The sequence below is a fragment of the Lonchura striata genome, chromosome Z, assembly GCF_046129695.1.
Source record: "Lonchura striata isolate bLonStr1 chromosome Z, bLonStr1.mat, whole genome shotgun sequence".
Classification (NCBI taxonomy): domain Eukaryota; kingdom Metazoa; phylum Chordata; class Aves; order Passeriformes; family Estrildidae; genus Lonchura; species Lonchura striata.
The window spans coordinates 14,033,468-14,051,893 of record NC_134642.1 but is presented as its reverse complement, the minus strand read 5'-3'; the positions used below and the strand labels follow the sequence as shown (position 1 = coordinate 14,051,893).

General features: G+C 35.6%; 1 protein-coding gene across 1 annotated transcript in view; it reads right to left on the bottom strand.

The window, feature by feature from the left end:
• ANKRD31 (ankyrin repeat domain 31) overlaps positions 1 to 18,426 on the bottom strand; it is a 60,490-nt gene that overhangs the window by 3,215 nt on the left and 38,849 nt on the right. The window contains exons 19-22 of the mRNA XM_077790313.1: positions 16,716 to 16,741; positions 15,685 to 15,854; positions 12,525 to 12,665; positions 11,837 to 11,933 (exon numbers count right to left, since the gene is read on the bottom strand). Of these exons, the coding sequence (XP_077646439.1) occupies positions 11,837 to 11,933; positions 12,525 to 12,665; positions 15,685 to 15,854; positions 16,716 to 16,741 (434 nt within the window). The remainder of the gene's footprint in view (positions 1 to 11,836; positions 11,934 to 12,524; positions 12,666 to 15,684; positions 15,855 to 16,715; positions 16,742 to 18,426) is intronic.

The window sequence follows — 18,426 nt, the reverse complement described above, 5'->3', positions numbered from 1 at the left end:
CACATAATAGTTTTAAAGACAAAATCAGGTAAAAATAATCTTAAAGTATGCCTAGATTTTTTTAAAAGAAAATAAACTGGCAGAAACTGAGATGATACATTTTCATAATGCTGAGTATACAATAGCATGATAGGCATGAGTTCAACCTGCTCTAGTTGGTTGAAAAAATGATTTTTTTTGTTCTGAAATATCCACATTTTGTATGCAAGTAGAAGGAAAATTCTTAGCAAAGCCCAAAACTAATTTAATATCCTATATTGATAGATCATAATTGGAGGAAATATGCTATTTTCTTACTTTGGAAAGGCTTTTCTGTGTAATGCAATGATTTAACTTACTGACTAAAATTCTCAACTCAGATGAGAAGTATAAGGGAGATAAGACCAAATACATATATAGAAGTCACCTTTTTCAGCAGCAGCTAATAGCTTTCTTTGTTAATTCCTTTGTGTCAAATTTATGTTTTACTTATTGCATTAACATTTGTCAATTAAACATCACTATTTCACCACAAGTACTTTACCTAAGTGAATAATTAACATATCTAATCTCTATATTCTCCACTTCTCAGTAATTTTAGATAACAGTCAACATCTAGAAAAACCACAGTAATTTATACATCCTAAAGCTGCCTTTATCAGTTCTGACACCAGTGTTTGATTAAAATGTTTCTATATCCACAGACAGTAATTTTCCCCAGTAGGTATGAATCAGTATTTTGGTCCCTGTGTTTTTTCCCCTGAAAACTATGATTTCTTTTCCTTTGCATTTTTCTTTCTCAAGTCTTTCACCCCTTTCTCTCTCCCTTTGCTACTATATTTAATCTTCTGATACACACTTTGATGTTTTCTTCCCGCACTTCACTGACTGTTAACTCTAATCTCCTTAAAAAGACTGGCAGTTTGGAGGCTGTAAGCAGCCAAGAAAGATTCCTATCCTGTTATCCAAAACTCAGTGCCTCAGGTACAGAAGCAAACTTAGTAAATTTAGACAAACAAGCACAGCCTTACTTTGCTTTTCCACCCTTGCTGGCCTATTCTGTCAGTCTTCTATTATCTTCATGAACAGTAAGAAAAAGTATCAATATCAGAATGAGGGTTTTTTCCCATAAATATGGGGAAAACACATGTTGTCTCTCGATAGGTTTTCCATCCTGCTTATCAACATTCCCTCTGTCTTTGAAGGCATCTATTTCAAAATCCCACTAGTATCTACCTTATTTTTTCCAAGTAGGGAAGCACAGGAACTATCCAAAAACTGGGTTACATATTTAACAATTATCTTACTGATGCAAATTATTTGTAAAAGAATTTAAATGCTCTTGTAATTTAACCAACATATTTGAGTACATTTACAAGCATCAGTAAATCCAGTTTAAATACTTCTATAAAATAGGTAATGATCTGAGGGAAAGATGAACTGATTTGCAGTATCTGGCAAAGCCACAGGAGATTTTATTCTTCTGACTCAAAAGGATCTGTTCAGCACAGCTAGCCTAGACACAGGCTATAAATGCGTAAGCAAATAGAAGATCTAAGAACAACACACTTAGAGGTGACAGCATTTGATCTAAACTGCCATAGCAGAATATTAATAGAACAAATATCTGTCTTAAGTGCTTTCAAGTTTCTTGGGCCTTATCCACATTGCCCTCAAGAACTTAGAAAAGATCAGTCATAACCCAGGAGTTCCAACAGGCATTGTCTATTCAGACCAAGTAAGGCCTCAGAAATGACAGCCAGTACTTTATATAAACAACATTTTTGGGCCTTCTGAATCTTTAAAAAAAGGCAGCTACTGGATTCAGGCACAATAATTCTGCCCATGCTAGTGATAATTTTGAAAATAACTTTTCTTTCAGATTAAGTATTCCACTGGATCTGGATACTAGAACCAGGATTAACCCCTGAAATTTAATAACTAAGCTGAAAAGTTCACCAGGGCAGTTCAACATGGTACTGGCTCATTATATTCTAAAATTATTAAGGAAGAAGAAGAAATCTCAGTTAGAGGAATATGAGCTTTTGGCCAGTTTAGCCTGAAATGAAAGCTTTCTTACGCCTTATTTCCCTTTAACCTGGACACATGGCCTGGTACGTAAAGCTCTTTTTCTCTCCTAAGATTAGAATATATCAATGGTTTCTGTTACAGTCACATTAAGAACTTATTTTACTTAATATTGTCCTGAAGCATGAGTGAAAGCAAGTAACTGCCTTTTGTGTTCTTCAGGTTTTTTAAAATTTGTATTAATGATCTATCAAATGGAAAGAAAATCTAGTTGAGATCTGGTATTTTGGCAAAAGAGATGTGTGTGGACAGATTGCCATTGTAAGACCAGAACTTTGTCTGACAAAACATAGTGTTTTCCAGTAATTTAATAGTTTTTTTCCCCCCTAAATGCAGTCCCTTTTTTCAGGTTTCCCCACACTTTTTGATCCTCTTTACATGATATAGATGTCAATTCTTTTTTTCTCTTGTAAATGCTGGAGTCCACAGATTCTGCCCTTACAAACCAATCAGTTAGGAGACATCTTCTAATGAACAGATCAATCATATCAGTCAGACACCTAAAGTTAAGGTAGTGTGGACCCACTACAAGATACATGCTAGCAGAAATTTTGACTAACTGCATTATGATTCTTTGTGTTCATCTCCATCCCAATGTTGAAAATACCTTTTCCCCAAGAATTAATCTATCAAATGACCTAAATCATGCACACTGCATTTTTTGCATTGGTAATTATGGACCTTTGAAAAAAAATCAAAGGTTATTTATAGCATCATAATAATAAATAAATTATTTCAGTGTGGAAGCTTCTTAATGGACTATAATGACCAGATAATTTATAGAAGAGCTCTAATATAGAACAGCTATAACAGTGCCAGAAGGACAAAGAGCACCTTCTGATAGTACCTTAGCCTATGGTTTCTTTCTTCATATATCAGGCATGACTCATCATGGTTGATCTATAGTTTCAGTCCGTCATCTGCCTATAACTGAAATCTGTATAGCAGTAATGTGAAAATTAATTTATACTTTCATAATTCATTATTTTATTCCATCCCTTCTAGATAAAATTGTGTATTTGAGAAAGAAACATTTCTTTCTCCACTCAATAAAGGAAGTTCCTTGGAAGTTCAAGGTCTCTTTATGTATCCAGTGACATTGGCAAAAGCAATGTCATAAAGCAAAAAAAAAAAAAATTAGGTGTTTAGAATCATTCTTCTTTCAAATTACTCAGTAACAGTGGTCTTCCTTGTTGCACTGTATTTGCATAGGAAAAGGACTTGCAGATATGATTAGAGACCAAGTATTCATGCCTTTTATTCTAAAGCATCAGTTTCAAGGTTTACACTGAATTCTGAAATTACTTTATGTTTCATATGATAGCAAGTATTATTCCCACAAATGAACCCAAACATATTATGCTTTTTCAAAGCACACAGTTAATAGTTCATCTGTTTCTAATTGTCTGAAAAATTTACAATAGAAATACTGCTTTACAGGCTTCTTTAGAGCATTACACACATAAGTGATAAAAGTATATTATTTTCCATTAACCTTCTGCGTACATCATGATCTTATATAGTGCCTATTTTTTCTCCTACATATCCTGGAGTATATGACTGTTACACAGTAACAAATGCTTATTATGTGACATATTCTGAATTATTATTTTTCTGGTACCTTGGATTGGTGCATCAACATATTGTTACATTATTCATTTAACCATGTGGCAAAGTCAAGTCTGCCAATGTACTGTAGAAATCCAGCAATGTTTCAATAGTCACCCAGAGAAACAAATGATAATGACAATTTAAATCTTAGTAGCTCTTTTTTTGCTATAGATGTAAAATTATTTTATCCCCAAAAGATAAGAGAAGTATAATTGACATACAAGTCAATACTAACTGAGAATGGTGCACAATCTCCCATAAGAGAATCTATCTTCAAGACTGAATTTATAAATAAATAAAATAAAATAAGTACTTCTAAAATAAAACAGAATGGCTGGTTCCATTTTTATTATTAAAAAATATTTTCTATTAAAAATATTTTTACACAGCTGTCCAGATGACCTTTCAGTTTCTCACTTAAGTCTATCACTATATTTAAATATCAATATCAAGATTTTGAGTTCAACATTAACAAAAGCATATACTAGTATCTGTTCTTAAAAGACCCAAAGATTGCTTTAAAAATAATTGTCGGAGACTATTTCTTGTCTTACTTACATACATTTCTTTCTTTTTAATCTATTATGCTATTGTTGTAGACTTAATTATATGATTCACTTGTATACTCACTTGAAAGGAAAATGGTTCTTTAAAATTATTTCTAACTATTTTAGAAAACCTGAAATTAATGTGCCAAGATTAATGTGCATAAAAAGTTCCAGTTCCAAACTTGGGTAATTAAAACCCAGCAGACTGAAATGCAGGTTAGAATAAACAGAAGACAAGTTACAAATCTAGTTTCATTTCAGATCAGAACAGCCCTTTGAAAAACCAACAGCTCCTGGTTTTCATGCACTGGCAAAATCTACAGAGGCTGTTTTTTGAGTTTTATGTACAACCTCAGAACAACTTCTAGAGCCTTCTCCTACACTATTATAACATGGTGATTGAAAGACTGAATTGCTTTGTTTAACAGCTTTGTCATAACTTTGTTAAAAGTGATTCCTGAATAAAACACCAAACTGATAAAAAAGTGATAAAATTTGAACACTTCCCAGGATAAAATCATAAGGGAATCTCCTAAATATTTTCACCTCATATTACCAATGTGATGTCAAAATAGTCTTGTCTGTCTAAAGTAAGGCAGTAGGCAGAAGCCAGTGTCTCTTGAAGGCTGGTGTGTTTCACATTGCATTGAATTTATTCCTTTCATAAATAAGACAAGGAAAGATTTGTTCCTGGAAGATAATCTGCAACAGTTCTGTTTGTCTCAGTCTTCTCTCAGTCCCTACAGGACCACCAAAACAGATGAAAATGCTATAGTGCACCTGAGTAAGAAGATGGATCCGTTATCAAAGGATTCTTTTACCACTTGTTTCACAAAGTAAAAAGGTCAGAAAGCCAGTGTTCAATGCACTGAACTAGGAGTCAGTTTTAAGTACTCTTAGCTGGACTTCTTAGGGGAACATAGTTTCTGTATCAAAAAAAGGGGCAAAAGTTTTAACAAGCAACTTTCCAACTAGATATTGGGGAAAAATTCATCCTGAGCATAGTTAAGCATGGGAATATCCAACCCTGAAAATATGCAGAGTTTGCCCGACAAGGCATTAAGAAATCTTATCTAATTTGAAAACTGGTCCTACTTTGAACAGAACGTTGGACTGAAGACCTCCAAAGGTCCCACTGAACCTATGCTAGCCTATGATTCTTTGCAATCACAGTTGTCTGGTTTCTTCTGAAGTAATATTCCAATTTCAGAAAAATCTGGCTTACGGATAAGAAATACAGACATTAGAACTGGTTTCCACGGCATGCAGTCCTTGATGGTTTCTTTTGCCACCTCCCTCTGCCTACCCACAATTTTTGGCTCTCTGAAAATTGATTTTTGTTTGGCTTTTGCTGGCCACATAGCTTAAGTCTGAATCAATCATGTGACATTTTACCTTCTACCCTGCTGACAGTCAAATAACAGCAGGTAGAGGATTTTGGAAAGGAAGATGAAGGAAGCCTATGCCTCACCCAAGGTATGCAGCTACTGGAAAACACTGCTTTGTAAATTCTGCAGACAGAACTGTGCACTTTTTTGTAAAGCATGTAAGCACATAAAGCAAATACCTGGAACTTTCAAATTCAACATACTGAAAAGTACTTTCAAGTATTTTGTCTGTAAGCCATAAAGAAGAGAGAACAGTGTACCTTGAAATACCCCGAGACTGAAAAACATTATAGATAGACATTTTTGTCTGCAATCTCACTTTTCTTTCCAAGTACAAAATACAAAGGATATATAGTTCATCTTCCTGTCATTTAGTAATATAAATGGGGACATAGTGTAGTTGAAGAATATTCTACTATAGATAAGGAAGAAAAAATATGTATGAGATGTCAGGGTTTTGTTTTTTTATTTCTATATGGTTTGTTTGCTGGGGGTTATTAAATCTTTCAAGTACTTCTCTTTCACATCACTGTTGCCATTACTAATAGTAGGAGAAGCTACTACTTCAACAATACCCAGTCCAAATAATTCAGATGTACAGAATCAAGTTCCTTAAGCCATGCTTATTTTTGTTAGAAATAATAAACTTGGGGTTCTCAGTTTACATCTTGACTTTTCAACCACTAATGTTATTCATCATCTTTTCCTGCTTTCCTTCAAAAATATGAAGAAGAGAATAGTAAAGTTTTCTAGTGAAAGTAGTTTCTGACATAACTGTCTGGGCCTAACCAGAACCCAGGGTTCTGATGTGGAATACAGTCCAGCACAAAATTTCTTATTTTACAATAAATAAACATTGGGCTAGATTTGTTGTTTGGATTATGTTACAAAGTATCTTCAACAGTTCAAATATGCATATGATATCCCTATCCTGAAAAGTTTACAATTTAAAGTATAATGGAAGACTGTTGCAAATATGCACATGCAGTGTTTTCTAGTAGCTTAATTTTACACTTGTTTAGGTACTGATACATGTAATAACTAAGTTTCATTTAACTGGAATGTTTTACATGGATTAAATACTCTCCTGTAAAGTCAGGCATTTCAGCATCACAACTTTGTACTGGTGTACAAGATGATGAGTGACTATCTAGAAAACAAAAATTAATTACCCTTCTATCATTTTCCAGGACTAGTAAAGTCCACAGAGTAAACTAGCTTAAATCAAACTTATACAGCTGAGCTTTACATTCAGATTTTATTTAGCACAAAGTAAAACAGCAGTGGCATTGTGTATGTGCCTAGTTCTTTGGAAACAGAACTAGAGGGCAAACCAATGCAGTAAATGCATCTATGGGTTACGTGCCTTCTCATAGTGCTTAAAAAATTTCATTTAAGAGACTTATTGAAGCACTCATTCTGAGATGCTTGGAGAGAAATTTTCTTTCTGAAATAGGAGTTTGCTTTTTACAGTTTATTTTAAAAAATGTGGTCAGACTGTGAAACTTGAGAAGCTTCTACTAAGACCTCTACACAAAAGATTTGAGATCCACAAGGCAGAGATGTCAAAACTGAGATGGTGGATAAATTTTTACATATTATACTGCATGTTCAGCAGCTTTTTTCCTTCAATTGATAGAGTAATTATAGTAGGTCTGAGCAAAAATTTAGGTATGTAACAATATTTCTGTAAATTTACAGTTTATCAGGTTTTATTATAACATGTATCTTTAATTTTGATTTATCTTTACTGTCTGTTAATGGTTACTTTTGCTACAATATTATTCTACACTCTTGCTGTACGTGTTTTGATTCAGGACTGAGCACCTAGATAGTAGGGTGACAATGACCATATATGCTACAAGACCATTATTTTGGCAAGCAGAATACAAATAGTAGGCATTTGAGAAAATGTCAATGTGACTGTTCATTTATTCAGCAGAGATACATAACTTCTATTAACCATTGTCTTTGTTAATTTTCAATTAATATCAAAGAGCTGTTCAATCTGGGTTTTTTGATATAAATAAATGTAACAATCTACTACACAATCTATTTTTGTAATGTTGAAGTCCACCTTCTTCCAAATATTCTGCCCTGGCCTTTAAGATACTAAGCCTGTTTGCTTATATTAAAAAAAAAAAAAAAAAAGGATAATAAAGCATTTTCTGCAGACATTTCTCAGCTTAATTCTTTGCAAGGTAGCTGTAGGGCCTATGTACAGAAGCATTAAGAATTGCTTAAAAATGAGGATGCACTTTTAGTTTGCAATGATGACAAAGACTAGATTCACTTCTGTTTTCTGTCTTACTGCCTCTCAGCAGATCTGGCTCGGCACTGTTAGCTGGCACTGGGGTTTGAGCTATCACTCTAACTTTGCATTGTCGTGAGTCAGGGTCATCCCTCTGTAGTGTAATCACAGGCAATAGAGGCAAAAATACCAAATGAAGTGCAATATGCATTGTTCAAATCATACATGTATTATGATAGGGTTTAGTGTGCAACTGATGTAAAAATGCAATACTGAAAACACAAAGTTGCAAGCTTGGTAAGCTACACAAAGCTCAGAGCATTTTCAGAAGCATTTCCACACCACCCTTTAAATTAGTTTACACCAGATTATTTTGCAATGTATCATATTTCTCCATCTAAATCCAGAAGATATTCCTCCATGCTATTATTTTTTTCAGACATTTAACTGAGTACTCAAAATGATATGAAGTTATTTTGTTAACTACACCAAAATAGCAAAGTGTTTCTAATTTGGACACAGGAGAGTCAACCATATTAAGCTCTGAAAAATACTGCTATTGGGTCATTTATATCAATCTAAACCCTCAGGGACATCATAATTTTTCCCCAGCACTCCTGCCCTCCCACACACAAATCAATTCCATGACACCTACTTTTTCTCCTTTCATATCTCTTGCATAGCCCTTGCATCCACCATTAGGTTTTCTAGACTGCTAAAAAAACACTTACTCATAAATTCCCTGGCAACAGCTGCTTCTCCTTCAGCTCTCACAACTTGTGTTTGTGGCAGGGATGTGGTGTTTGGCTGCATATTACCCAGGTCAAAGCTCCCAAGAGGCTGAGCAATAGAGCCACTGATAGTGCTGGTGGTTTGTTGTGATAAAATTCTTTCCTGGGAGCATGAAAGATATTTTTGTTCTAAGAACAAGAAGTATCACTTAATACTGATGGTTTAATGCACAGAGAAGTTATGCTTTTTATTTTTCTTAATTTGTTTCTCTGTATTTTCACTTAGTCTTATATCACCTAATATATGTAAGGGCAAACTTTCCTTTTCTCCTTTACCAACCCAGTGGTTGCTGCTGTAAGATGATTTGGCCTTGTTTTTTCATTTCTTTTTAAATCTAAATCTTCCTTGTCAAAATTACAACAGACACTGCAAAACTCTAACTTGAAAAGTAGCCTACTAAATGGCTACTATGCGTTTCATTGCTTGCCGCAAGGAAAACAGAAATATAGCATATCACGTATGATCATAGTACAACTTTCTCGTTTTCAAGCATTCCTCCTGAGCTCAGTGTAAAATTTAATACTCCATCCTGAAATAACATAAACCTTTCAAAATAGCTTATGGTTCAGCCATTAAGAAATCATTTGGATTCCCTTGAAAACACTATTCTTCCCTACAACTTTGGGTCCTTTCATGAACTAAAGGTGAACAAGAGCTGTTTTAATATTTACAGTTGGCTAATGGTTATTAAAGGCAGTAAAAGATTGCCTAAGCACAAGAATTGGACTAGTCATGCTGTTTTCCAAAGACTGTCTTCCTGAAATAGCAATCTGCAAAATGAATGTGCATATCACACTTACTGTAACAACTGAATAAGCTTTTCTTTCAAGCCACCTCACTGGAATTTCAATGTGAAATACCTAACACCAACATTTGCTCTACAACTTAAATCTGTTCTTCAGCTGACATCTGCTTCTGAATCCTTGTTATTCTTGGTCATTTTTAACAAACATTACGACAAGTATCAGAAAGTACAGAGAAATTCTAAGCCATATAATAAGTGTTTCTTCTGTTTTCCTGTACATAGATAGTCTAAAAGTATTGCTTATTTGCTTAATATTTACATTTCACTCAGGCTTGAATACAGTAATTCTTGCTTTCTGCAAGCATGATCCTAGGAGAGACTGAAGACTAGACTCAAGGAAGGTACAGATGTTGAAAATTAGTTAGGATTTAGATGACCAATTCCAAAATTGCAATCTCTAATGCTTCTATTAAATACCTGCATTGGTCTGGGACTGCTTTACTTCATCGGCTCTTCAAGTTTTTTTCTAGTACCGCTAGGGTACTAGAAGTCTGATGCTATATAAATGTTGAAGCACCTTATAAATCTCAACCAAGATGAAAAATTTGATTGTTTCTTATGTTAGCCACTATAGAAGAGCAGCTCCTGCTCTTCTTGCCAAGGGACCTTGATTTGGTAGAGGTTCTTAGGACACGTTTCCTAAACTGGGCTGTACAAACAGTTCATTGGTAGCTGCTTCTTTCTATTACAAGATGGCTAGGTGTAGCCACTGCATATATCATTTTCTTCCCACTTCTCCATGCTCTTCACACAGTAGGTCAATGAACACTGAGCCAAGGTATGGGAAGGTACAAGGAGAGTGAGGGAGGGGTATTAAAAATAATAGTATTCTCCTCTAAAATTGCTCACATTCCCAGGCCCCAGTCTTCTTTTTCAACAATGATCTTGGATGCACAGTAAAAAAAAAAATTATTAATACAGAAAGAAAAAAAGAAAAAAACTTCTGAAAAAGCAGAAAAAACTTCTACTATATAATACACACAGGCCCTAAGTATTTTAGAAAGATAAAAGAGTGTCTGGGAATGTCTCCAGATAAGCGGTACAGAATAGTTCACATCCACACCAGCAAACTTTTCTCTGCTTTTGAGCAGGTAAAGTACCTGTTGGAAAAAGCACTTGGAACAAGCTAATGAACTGAGCTTGGAAACCATTTGAGGGTAGTCCAATGACCAGAACTGTACCACAAAATAACAATGTAGATTAATCTTCTTCTGAAACAATTCAAGGCGCTGTTTAATGTCCTACATATCTGGCCATGTAGTATCTGAAATGGAACTGAAACTGAGAACACTTTGCTTTTCTCTCCCTCAACTTCTCACCTAAGACTAATGGTTAGGCAGTGGTTACTGTCATCTTAAATCATATATCACAAAGAAAACTTCCTTAAATACTGTTTTCCAGATGACCCTGGACTACTTGGGGAAAAACAGACTGACTTTTGTTTGTCAAGAATAGTTTTTGAATAAATTGGTTTCTCTGTTCTGGAAATTACAATGTTTATCATAAATTTTTCACAATACAAATAATTCAGAAGAACTAGTGAAATCTTCAAGGGCCTATCAAAATTTTGAAAACTAAATCCAGATCTAAGTCACATCTGTTGTAAACTGAAATTACTGAAGCAACGAAAAATGAACTCATCATCTGGAAGCTCTAAGCCTGAAGCAAATACCAGTAGAACATGGTAATTTGAATATAAAGTTAGTTCTTTTGAACTATTATCTTTAAATTTACTTTCAGTATGTTAAAAACAGACCAACCCTGGTATCCCAGTTCACATGAAGTGCAGTGTCTCATCAAACTAACAAAACCAATCCCAAAAGCCCAAAAGCTTTATGGCCTCCAAATACAACTGACTGTCAAAGTGACTTGTGTTTCCCTGAGAATACATTCCTTATCAAAATTAGGCTGAAGTTCTTAAGTTTGCTAAGCAGTTCTGAAAAAATTGTTCAGTGTCATTTTGTCATATCAATGCACTGTGTTTCTTTTGACTATTTATTTCTAGAGAATTAAATATCCTCCTAGTTATTAGTGTTGCTTGGGCAATAGAATAAAAAAATACTGAAAAAGCCTACTTGAGACTTCACTTAATAATAAATATTCTAATAAAAAGTGTTACTTTTTTTTTTTACGTAGCAACCAAATCATTAGTAACTATTCTCTTCACACAACAAACTTATGGAAGAAGTGTACTTTTTTAGACTTCATGTACAAGTTCTGGCACTATTTACATTTGAAGCTCAAGATCAGTGATAACCATATATCCCAGAAAAAAATCAGAAAGCAATAGAAGAATTTTGAGCTTTAAGTTCTTTAGAAATCACTTTCTGCTGCTTTCAGTTATGAATAATATTAGATTTTAAGTGGTACATACCGAAAGGGTTTGCTTTCTGTGTTGGTAACTCCAGGTCACTGGAAAATGACGCTTCATCAACACCAAATTTTGACAATTCTGTCCCAAGATATGTCACCTGTAAAAAGAAATCTAGGTGGATAACTGATTGTTTTAATTAGTATCTTTTTGTGGGTTTTTCTTTGGGTTTTTTTTGATAGGTGCAGAAGTTCACTTTTCTTTTAAAACTGAGTTTATGTACTTGTAAACCTAATCTGCATCTGTCAAGATCAAGGAGAAATTATGCTAATTTGCATTCTAATTGAAGAAAACCCCAAGCATAATACAGCCCATCTGTAATGCCCTTTAAACTCTGGCAGTGTGTTTGCAACAGTCATGCATGACACCCTGATATTTCAGTAAGTTTGCTCCTTTTTATTCAAACTACCTTTCAGCTTTCTCTATCAGTCAATCATCTTTAAAGCTACTCTTTAAAATCCCTTTTAGCTTATAGTGTGAGCATTCCACATTCTTTCAACATTCATAGTGAGTTCATCATTATACAGCTATGTAGCTACAGCAGTCTCTTTGCTGCTTATTTATTAAAAGTGAGAAGATATTTAAAATTCAGATTTGTACCCTTTTTATCTTTAATAACAGTAAGGAGATCTAGATTAGTGAAGCTTGTTATAGCCATTCATTATTTCTAACTTCGGGATATCAGGCCTACCTTATTCCACACATACTTCCATGTCACAGAAATATCACTTCCTAGCAGATCTTTAACCCACTGAACTGGATTCTGTAGTATTTGTCCTTTACTGGTTCTGATCTTGCCATTCTTCAAGAGTGTAGCTTTATGAGTAAATTCCTAAAAAAGTAAGAAATAATTTCAATTGATAAATTAACAAATATAAGATCTTTGAAACATGAAAAATGCCAAAGAACAATATAGCTGAAAAGTTGCAGCTAATTCTGTTTTTCTCTGAAAAAATGTTAAGTAATCTAATGCAACTATTAAAAACTGTATAATATAACATGATTTATTCCACCAGAATAAGAAGCTTTAGCCAATCAGAGGACAAATCTCCCTACTTGTGTTTGTCAGAACTGTATTTGTATCTGAGTTTCTCTTACACATAACAAGGCTTTGAATAAATTAACATACAACAGTTAACTCAGGCACTTACACTAAATGAATCTGTGCAACAAGAAACTGCTATATGAGGTACCTATATGTCAGAGTGCAGTTTCAGCAATCAGTCAAACGTGAAACATATTTGCACAAAAATTTTGCTTATATGAAAGGATATCACATGTTTTAGGAAGAACCTAACAACCTAACCTAACCTTATGCAAAATTAAGTACAAACGAACTTATTGTTAATGCCTCTTTCATAATGTTAATACAGCCCAGTTCTGCAATTTACACCTCTCCAGAAGCACAGGTTATAGCTGTTTATAGTTGAGTAAATCATGGTTTTGTCATACTGGCCTCAGTTGACTAACACAGCTAAATAATACAACAATTAGTTCTATATCAACTCTGTTAGAACTTAGTAAGGTCAGGTATCATTCATAATGTTAAACAATCCAAGTAAGAGAATGATGCACCAGAAAATACTGAAACATCTCCTACCATATCCACTGGCTTGGGGTTGCTTTAAGAACTAAATAAAGACAATTAACCCAAATATTTCAATGAGCACTCAATCGAGTTCGTAAGTTCACAACCTAGTTTCACAACCTAGGTCTAGAGCATTTAACAACTGCATTCTGCCTGCCCAAAGCTAACCTTAAGTAAGGACTATGTACCAACTGTATATTGTTATCAAATACATCTCTGTAATGGTAAAGAAGGGAAATTTACTGATCATCTCTTTGCAATGCAACAGACACTGGCTTCTCAATTTTTATTTCCATAGCACTGTCTTCCAAAATATAAATGAGCGTTATTTTCATCCTAGTAAAGATCGCTGACTTCTCTACATGCTGAACACTAGTACTTGCAGTGTTAGGTTATAAGTCCTTAGGATCTACATGCATCAAACTGCTATCACAGACAACTATCTTGAAAAATTACAGTAGGAGTATTGAATTTCTGAATTTTTCATCCTTCCACTTAGTCATCTTGCAGTTCAAAGAAATATTACATGTTCTTCAAAAAAAAAAGAAGCATGTCTCCATACCTATCATACAGCTTGATGTACAGCCCTGTGACTTACACTTCCCTATGTTCTAGAACACAAGACACACCAAATGGCAGCTCTCAGCAGAAAAGCATTCCTGAGATTATAGGTGTAGGAAAAGGAGTTCTTTTTACATTAACTAAACTGACAAGTTGCCTGAAAATAACTTTTCAAATTTTTATCAATATGCTGCCCTGGAAATTAACTAGCTGTGTTGGTTTTGCACAGCCTGGTTTTTGGTAGGAGGGGGGCACAGAGGTGCCTTCTTTGAGAAGCTGCCAGAAGCTTCCACCATGTCTGGCAGAGCTGGATGGCTCTAAGGATGGACATGCTGCTGGCTGTACATGGGCCAATTAGAGATGTTGGTAATGTGGTAACTTATATAAGAAGAAAAACAAAACAAAGTAGACACAGTTTTTACTAGCCCAAGAGAAGGTGGTGAGAATGTATGAGGGAAACAACTGGAGACTCCAAGGTCAGTGGAGAAGGAGGGGAGGAGGTGCTCCAGGCACCGGAGCCGAGATAACTCTGCAGGCCCTGGTGAGACCATGGTGAAGCACCGTGCCCTGCAGCCCCTGGGGATCCATGGGGGATGCAGGGATCCACCCACAGCCCATGGGGGAGGTGCCCATGCTGGAGCGGGTGGATGCCTGGAGGAGGCTGTGGTCCGTGGGAGGCTGTGGAGAGAGGGGGCCCTGCTTCCAGGCTGGAGCAGGCTGTCCTTGGAGGACTGCACCCCATGGAAGAGTGACCAACCACAGCAGTTTTGGGAGGACTGTCTGCCCGTGGGAGGGACCCAGTTTGCAGCAGTTTTGGGAGGACTGCTGCTGGTGAGATTGGAACCATGCTGGGGAAGGTCACAGAGAGCTGTGTCCCTTGGGAGGGACCCCATGGCCTCACGGGGGAAGGATTCCTCTCCCTGAGCAGCAGAAGAAAACCTCGGGTGATGAACTGACCAAATCCCCACACCCTGTCTCCCTGTGCTGCTGCACGGAAGGAGGGAGGCGTTGGGGGAAAAACGTGTTTTTAAAGGGCTTATTTTTAGTTCTTATTATCCTCTTCTGATTTTCTTAGTAATAAATTCACCTTGAACATCTAAGTTGAGCCTGTTTTGCCCTTGAAGTGTTTTCTCCTGGTCCTTATTTAAACTTGTGAAGCTTTCATTAAATTTTTCTCACTCCTCTGCCCAGCTGTGGCAGGGGAAGGCAAGTGAGTGACTTTTGTGGGTGTCTGGCATTAGGCCAGTGGCCTATGACAGCACTATGAAATCCTTGATGTCACATTTTTTTATTTGGGACTTGACAGTTGCTTCCAAGAATGACATTAAGTCATAACAATGATTACATTCCTGCTTCTTACAGTATGAAAATCAGGTATTACACAATGTAAATCAGCCAGAGATTCCACTCTGGTTATAGCAATAAGAAATATTAGCAAACTGGTCATGCAAAGTTAACACAAATTTTACTTATGCAATATTCTGGGTTTTAAAATTATGGACTGACAGAAGACTTAATCCATATAATTTTCCTTTTGAACTTATGAACAGTTATCTATAACCAATGAATAAAAATATTCATTAGTAAGTGTTGAAGATGCAGACTAAACCATGAGAACTGCTGTTTCCCATTTTAGTGTGTCGGGTATTTTCATTATCCACTAATATTACTATTATTACTATTATTATTTCTCAACAATTACCTGCAGTTTGAATTCTAAAACATTTTCTCCAGGCTTTATTCTTCCCAATTCAAGCAGATCTATCAACTGGTACTTTTTCTTACTCTTCCATCCATATCTCACTTGTTTTTGTTCCCATTCCTGATTATCATAACTCTGTGAAGATTTCTCACTGATATTTGCTAGTGAGTCTGTATTTGATGAAAGATTAGTAAGCATCAGGTTGGCATTAAAGGAATTTTCACTACTCTGAAAGACCCTTTGCTGCAAAGTATTAGAGAAGTTCTTTGTAGATGCTATTAAAATTTCTTGCTGTGGCTGCTGTTGCTGCTGGACAGCTTCTTTCTTATTCACATATCTGTGCAGATCCTGATGTGAAAGAACCTGCTTGCAGTCATTGGTTGTCTGACTGACATTCTTACTGACAACAGTGCTTTGGGGTTCTACAGTATTTAATGAGTTGGTTATTGAAATGGGTTTTAGAAACCTGTTTTTTTGTCCTACAATTACTATGCGATCAATGTCTTTTTGCTGTGAGCACTTTGTTTTAGCTGTGGAAATAGTAGGTTTTGAAGGCAATGTCATCACTTCTGCAGCATTTGTCAGCTTTGACATGTCAAAGGCAGATTCTCTTACTCTGTTTTCAGATGCCAAAGCATGATCAGAAGCCTCCTTGCTTGTAATTGCTTCTTTATTTGCTCCTTTCTCATCCAAGCAGATGTGTGGATGCTGGATGCATTCCTGAGCTGAAAGTCTATTTTCTAAAGAGACATGTGCTTCTACTCTGTTTCCATTAGGCGTGCTGGCACCAAGCCCCATAGTAAATGTTACTGTATTAGTACACATTATTTCATTAGCAGTTAAACTTTCTCTTGTATCACTTCCATGAAAAGTAACTAACTTTGAGATTTGCTTATCTGATGACGAACTGAACATTTGCTTTGTTTTTCTGTAATTTTTTATTTTCTGCACTAATTTTTCCTGGTTTTGGGCAACAGTCAACAGGCTCTTTTGCCTAGAAGCAAGGTTAACTAATTGTTTCCTTAGCACACCTTTTTGAAATGATTCCACTGAAGCCCTATAGAAAATAAAAATAAAGACATTGAAGTTACTGTAAATACAAAATTAAAACAGTTAATAGACATAACTCACAAAGAATGTTTCAACATTTAAAATCTGCCAACATTTAAAATTTGAACAATATTTTTATCATATATGAAGTTTAATGTTCAAATCCCAGGTTTATGAACAACAAGGTGCAGAATTCCATAGCAGGATACAGAATTAAGATGCAGGTGAGAATCCCTTAGAATTAGAACAATAATCATCAAAACTTCAGAAATAGCCTTGCCTATACCACTCCTTAATTCACAGGATTTATACTCCTATACCACTTTTAATTCAAATAATCAAAACTGTGCCTGTAGTATCACTAACTGCTCTTTTATTACCACAAATCATAGTAGCACACTGAATCCCATGTCTCAAAGGTCTACTTTGAAGTGTTTTAAAATGAGTTCAGGATGAGCTCCTGAAGGATCATACTATAAGCATTTTTTTATGGTGTACACAACAAATGATTTCATAAAGCTACCATTGTAACAATGCCACATGACCTTTAAGTAAAGAGGACAGAACAGTTTAGGATGTTGCCTGCGTCATCTGGGAATGCTGTACCTTCATCAGACCCTGCTCCCAGACTGAGCGTCCTTCCTGTGAGACCTCTTCCCTGGGAGACTTCACCTCCTTTCTGCTGGAAGGGAATTCTTTATTTACCCCACTTTCTTTGATACAGAGCCATCAACACAGAATAACACTATTTTTTCCTAATACCCTTCATGGGGTAAGTGGCATTACTACGACTGCAGCATCATTTTGGGAAGATAGAGAAGTAATGGGAAGAAAGAGAAGTTGTGGGAAACAGAACTGCAGTATGGTTTGCTTTTAAGGCCACCCACTGCAGAGATGCCATGCCAGGTAATACCACATCAGTCTCAAAAGGGACTGTTGAGGGGATGACAAAGGCACACTAAGACCAGATGGCTCAGAACAAGGACAGAACAAACACATCTTGGCAGTATTGTTGTCTGTATTGTGATACTGCTTGGTACCTCATGTGTTTGGAATACATGTACCATCAACATATCAGCATACAGTAAATAACTTAGTAATCCATAACTCAGGCCACTGAGGCTTCCACACGCTTTGCTAGTAATTTTTGCTCTGGGAAGTTTTGTTACTTTATTGCTATACAAGTACAGAAGAAGATGCAATTGAAGAGGCAAAGACAGTGTGACTAAAATGACAAAGTAGCTTACAGCCACTAACAAATATAATAATTCTTATTTGTTAATTTTTCTCAGGTAAAAGATATATCTTAATACCTTAGTACAGAAGATGCTAGTACCTATCTCTAAGTACAGAAAAGGAACAATGTAAGTAGTACCCTCTCTGGGCCAACTAACTGAACAACAGGAAGATGTAAAATGTGATGATGCCTCCTGATCTTCTATGGCTTGTGACAAAAGTTATAAGCCAATTAATTGAAAATAAGATGTTGACTATATAAATAATAAAAAGTAAATATAATGTAATTTGGAATATAGCTGCAATATGGATAGGATATCTGCAATACCCAGAAATATTTATCACTTCACTCTGGAACAGTCTTAATCTCAATACTAGAAAACAGGTAAGTTTGTGTAGCTATTATGTTTACTGTCCTTGTTTCTTAACTCAGTCACTATTTTGCCCACAAGGATG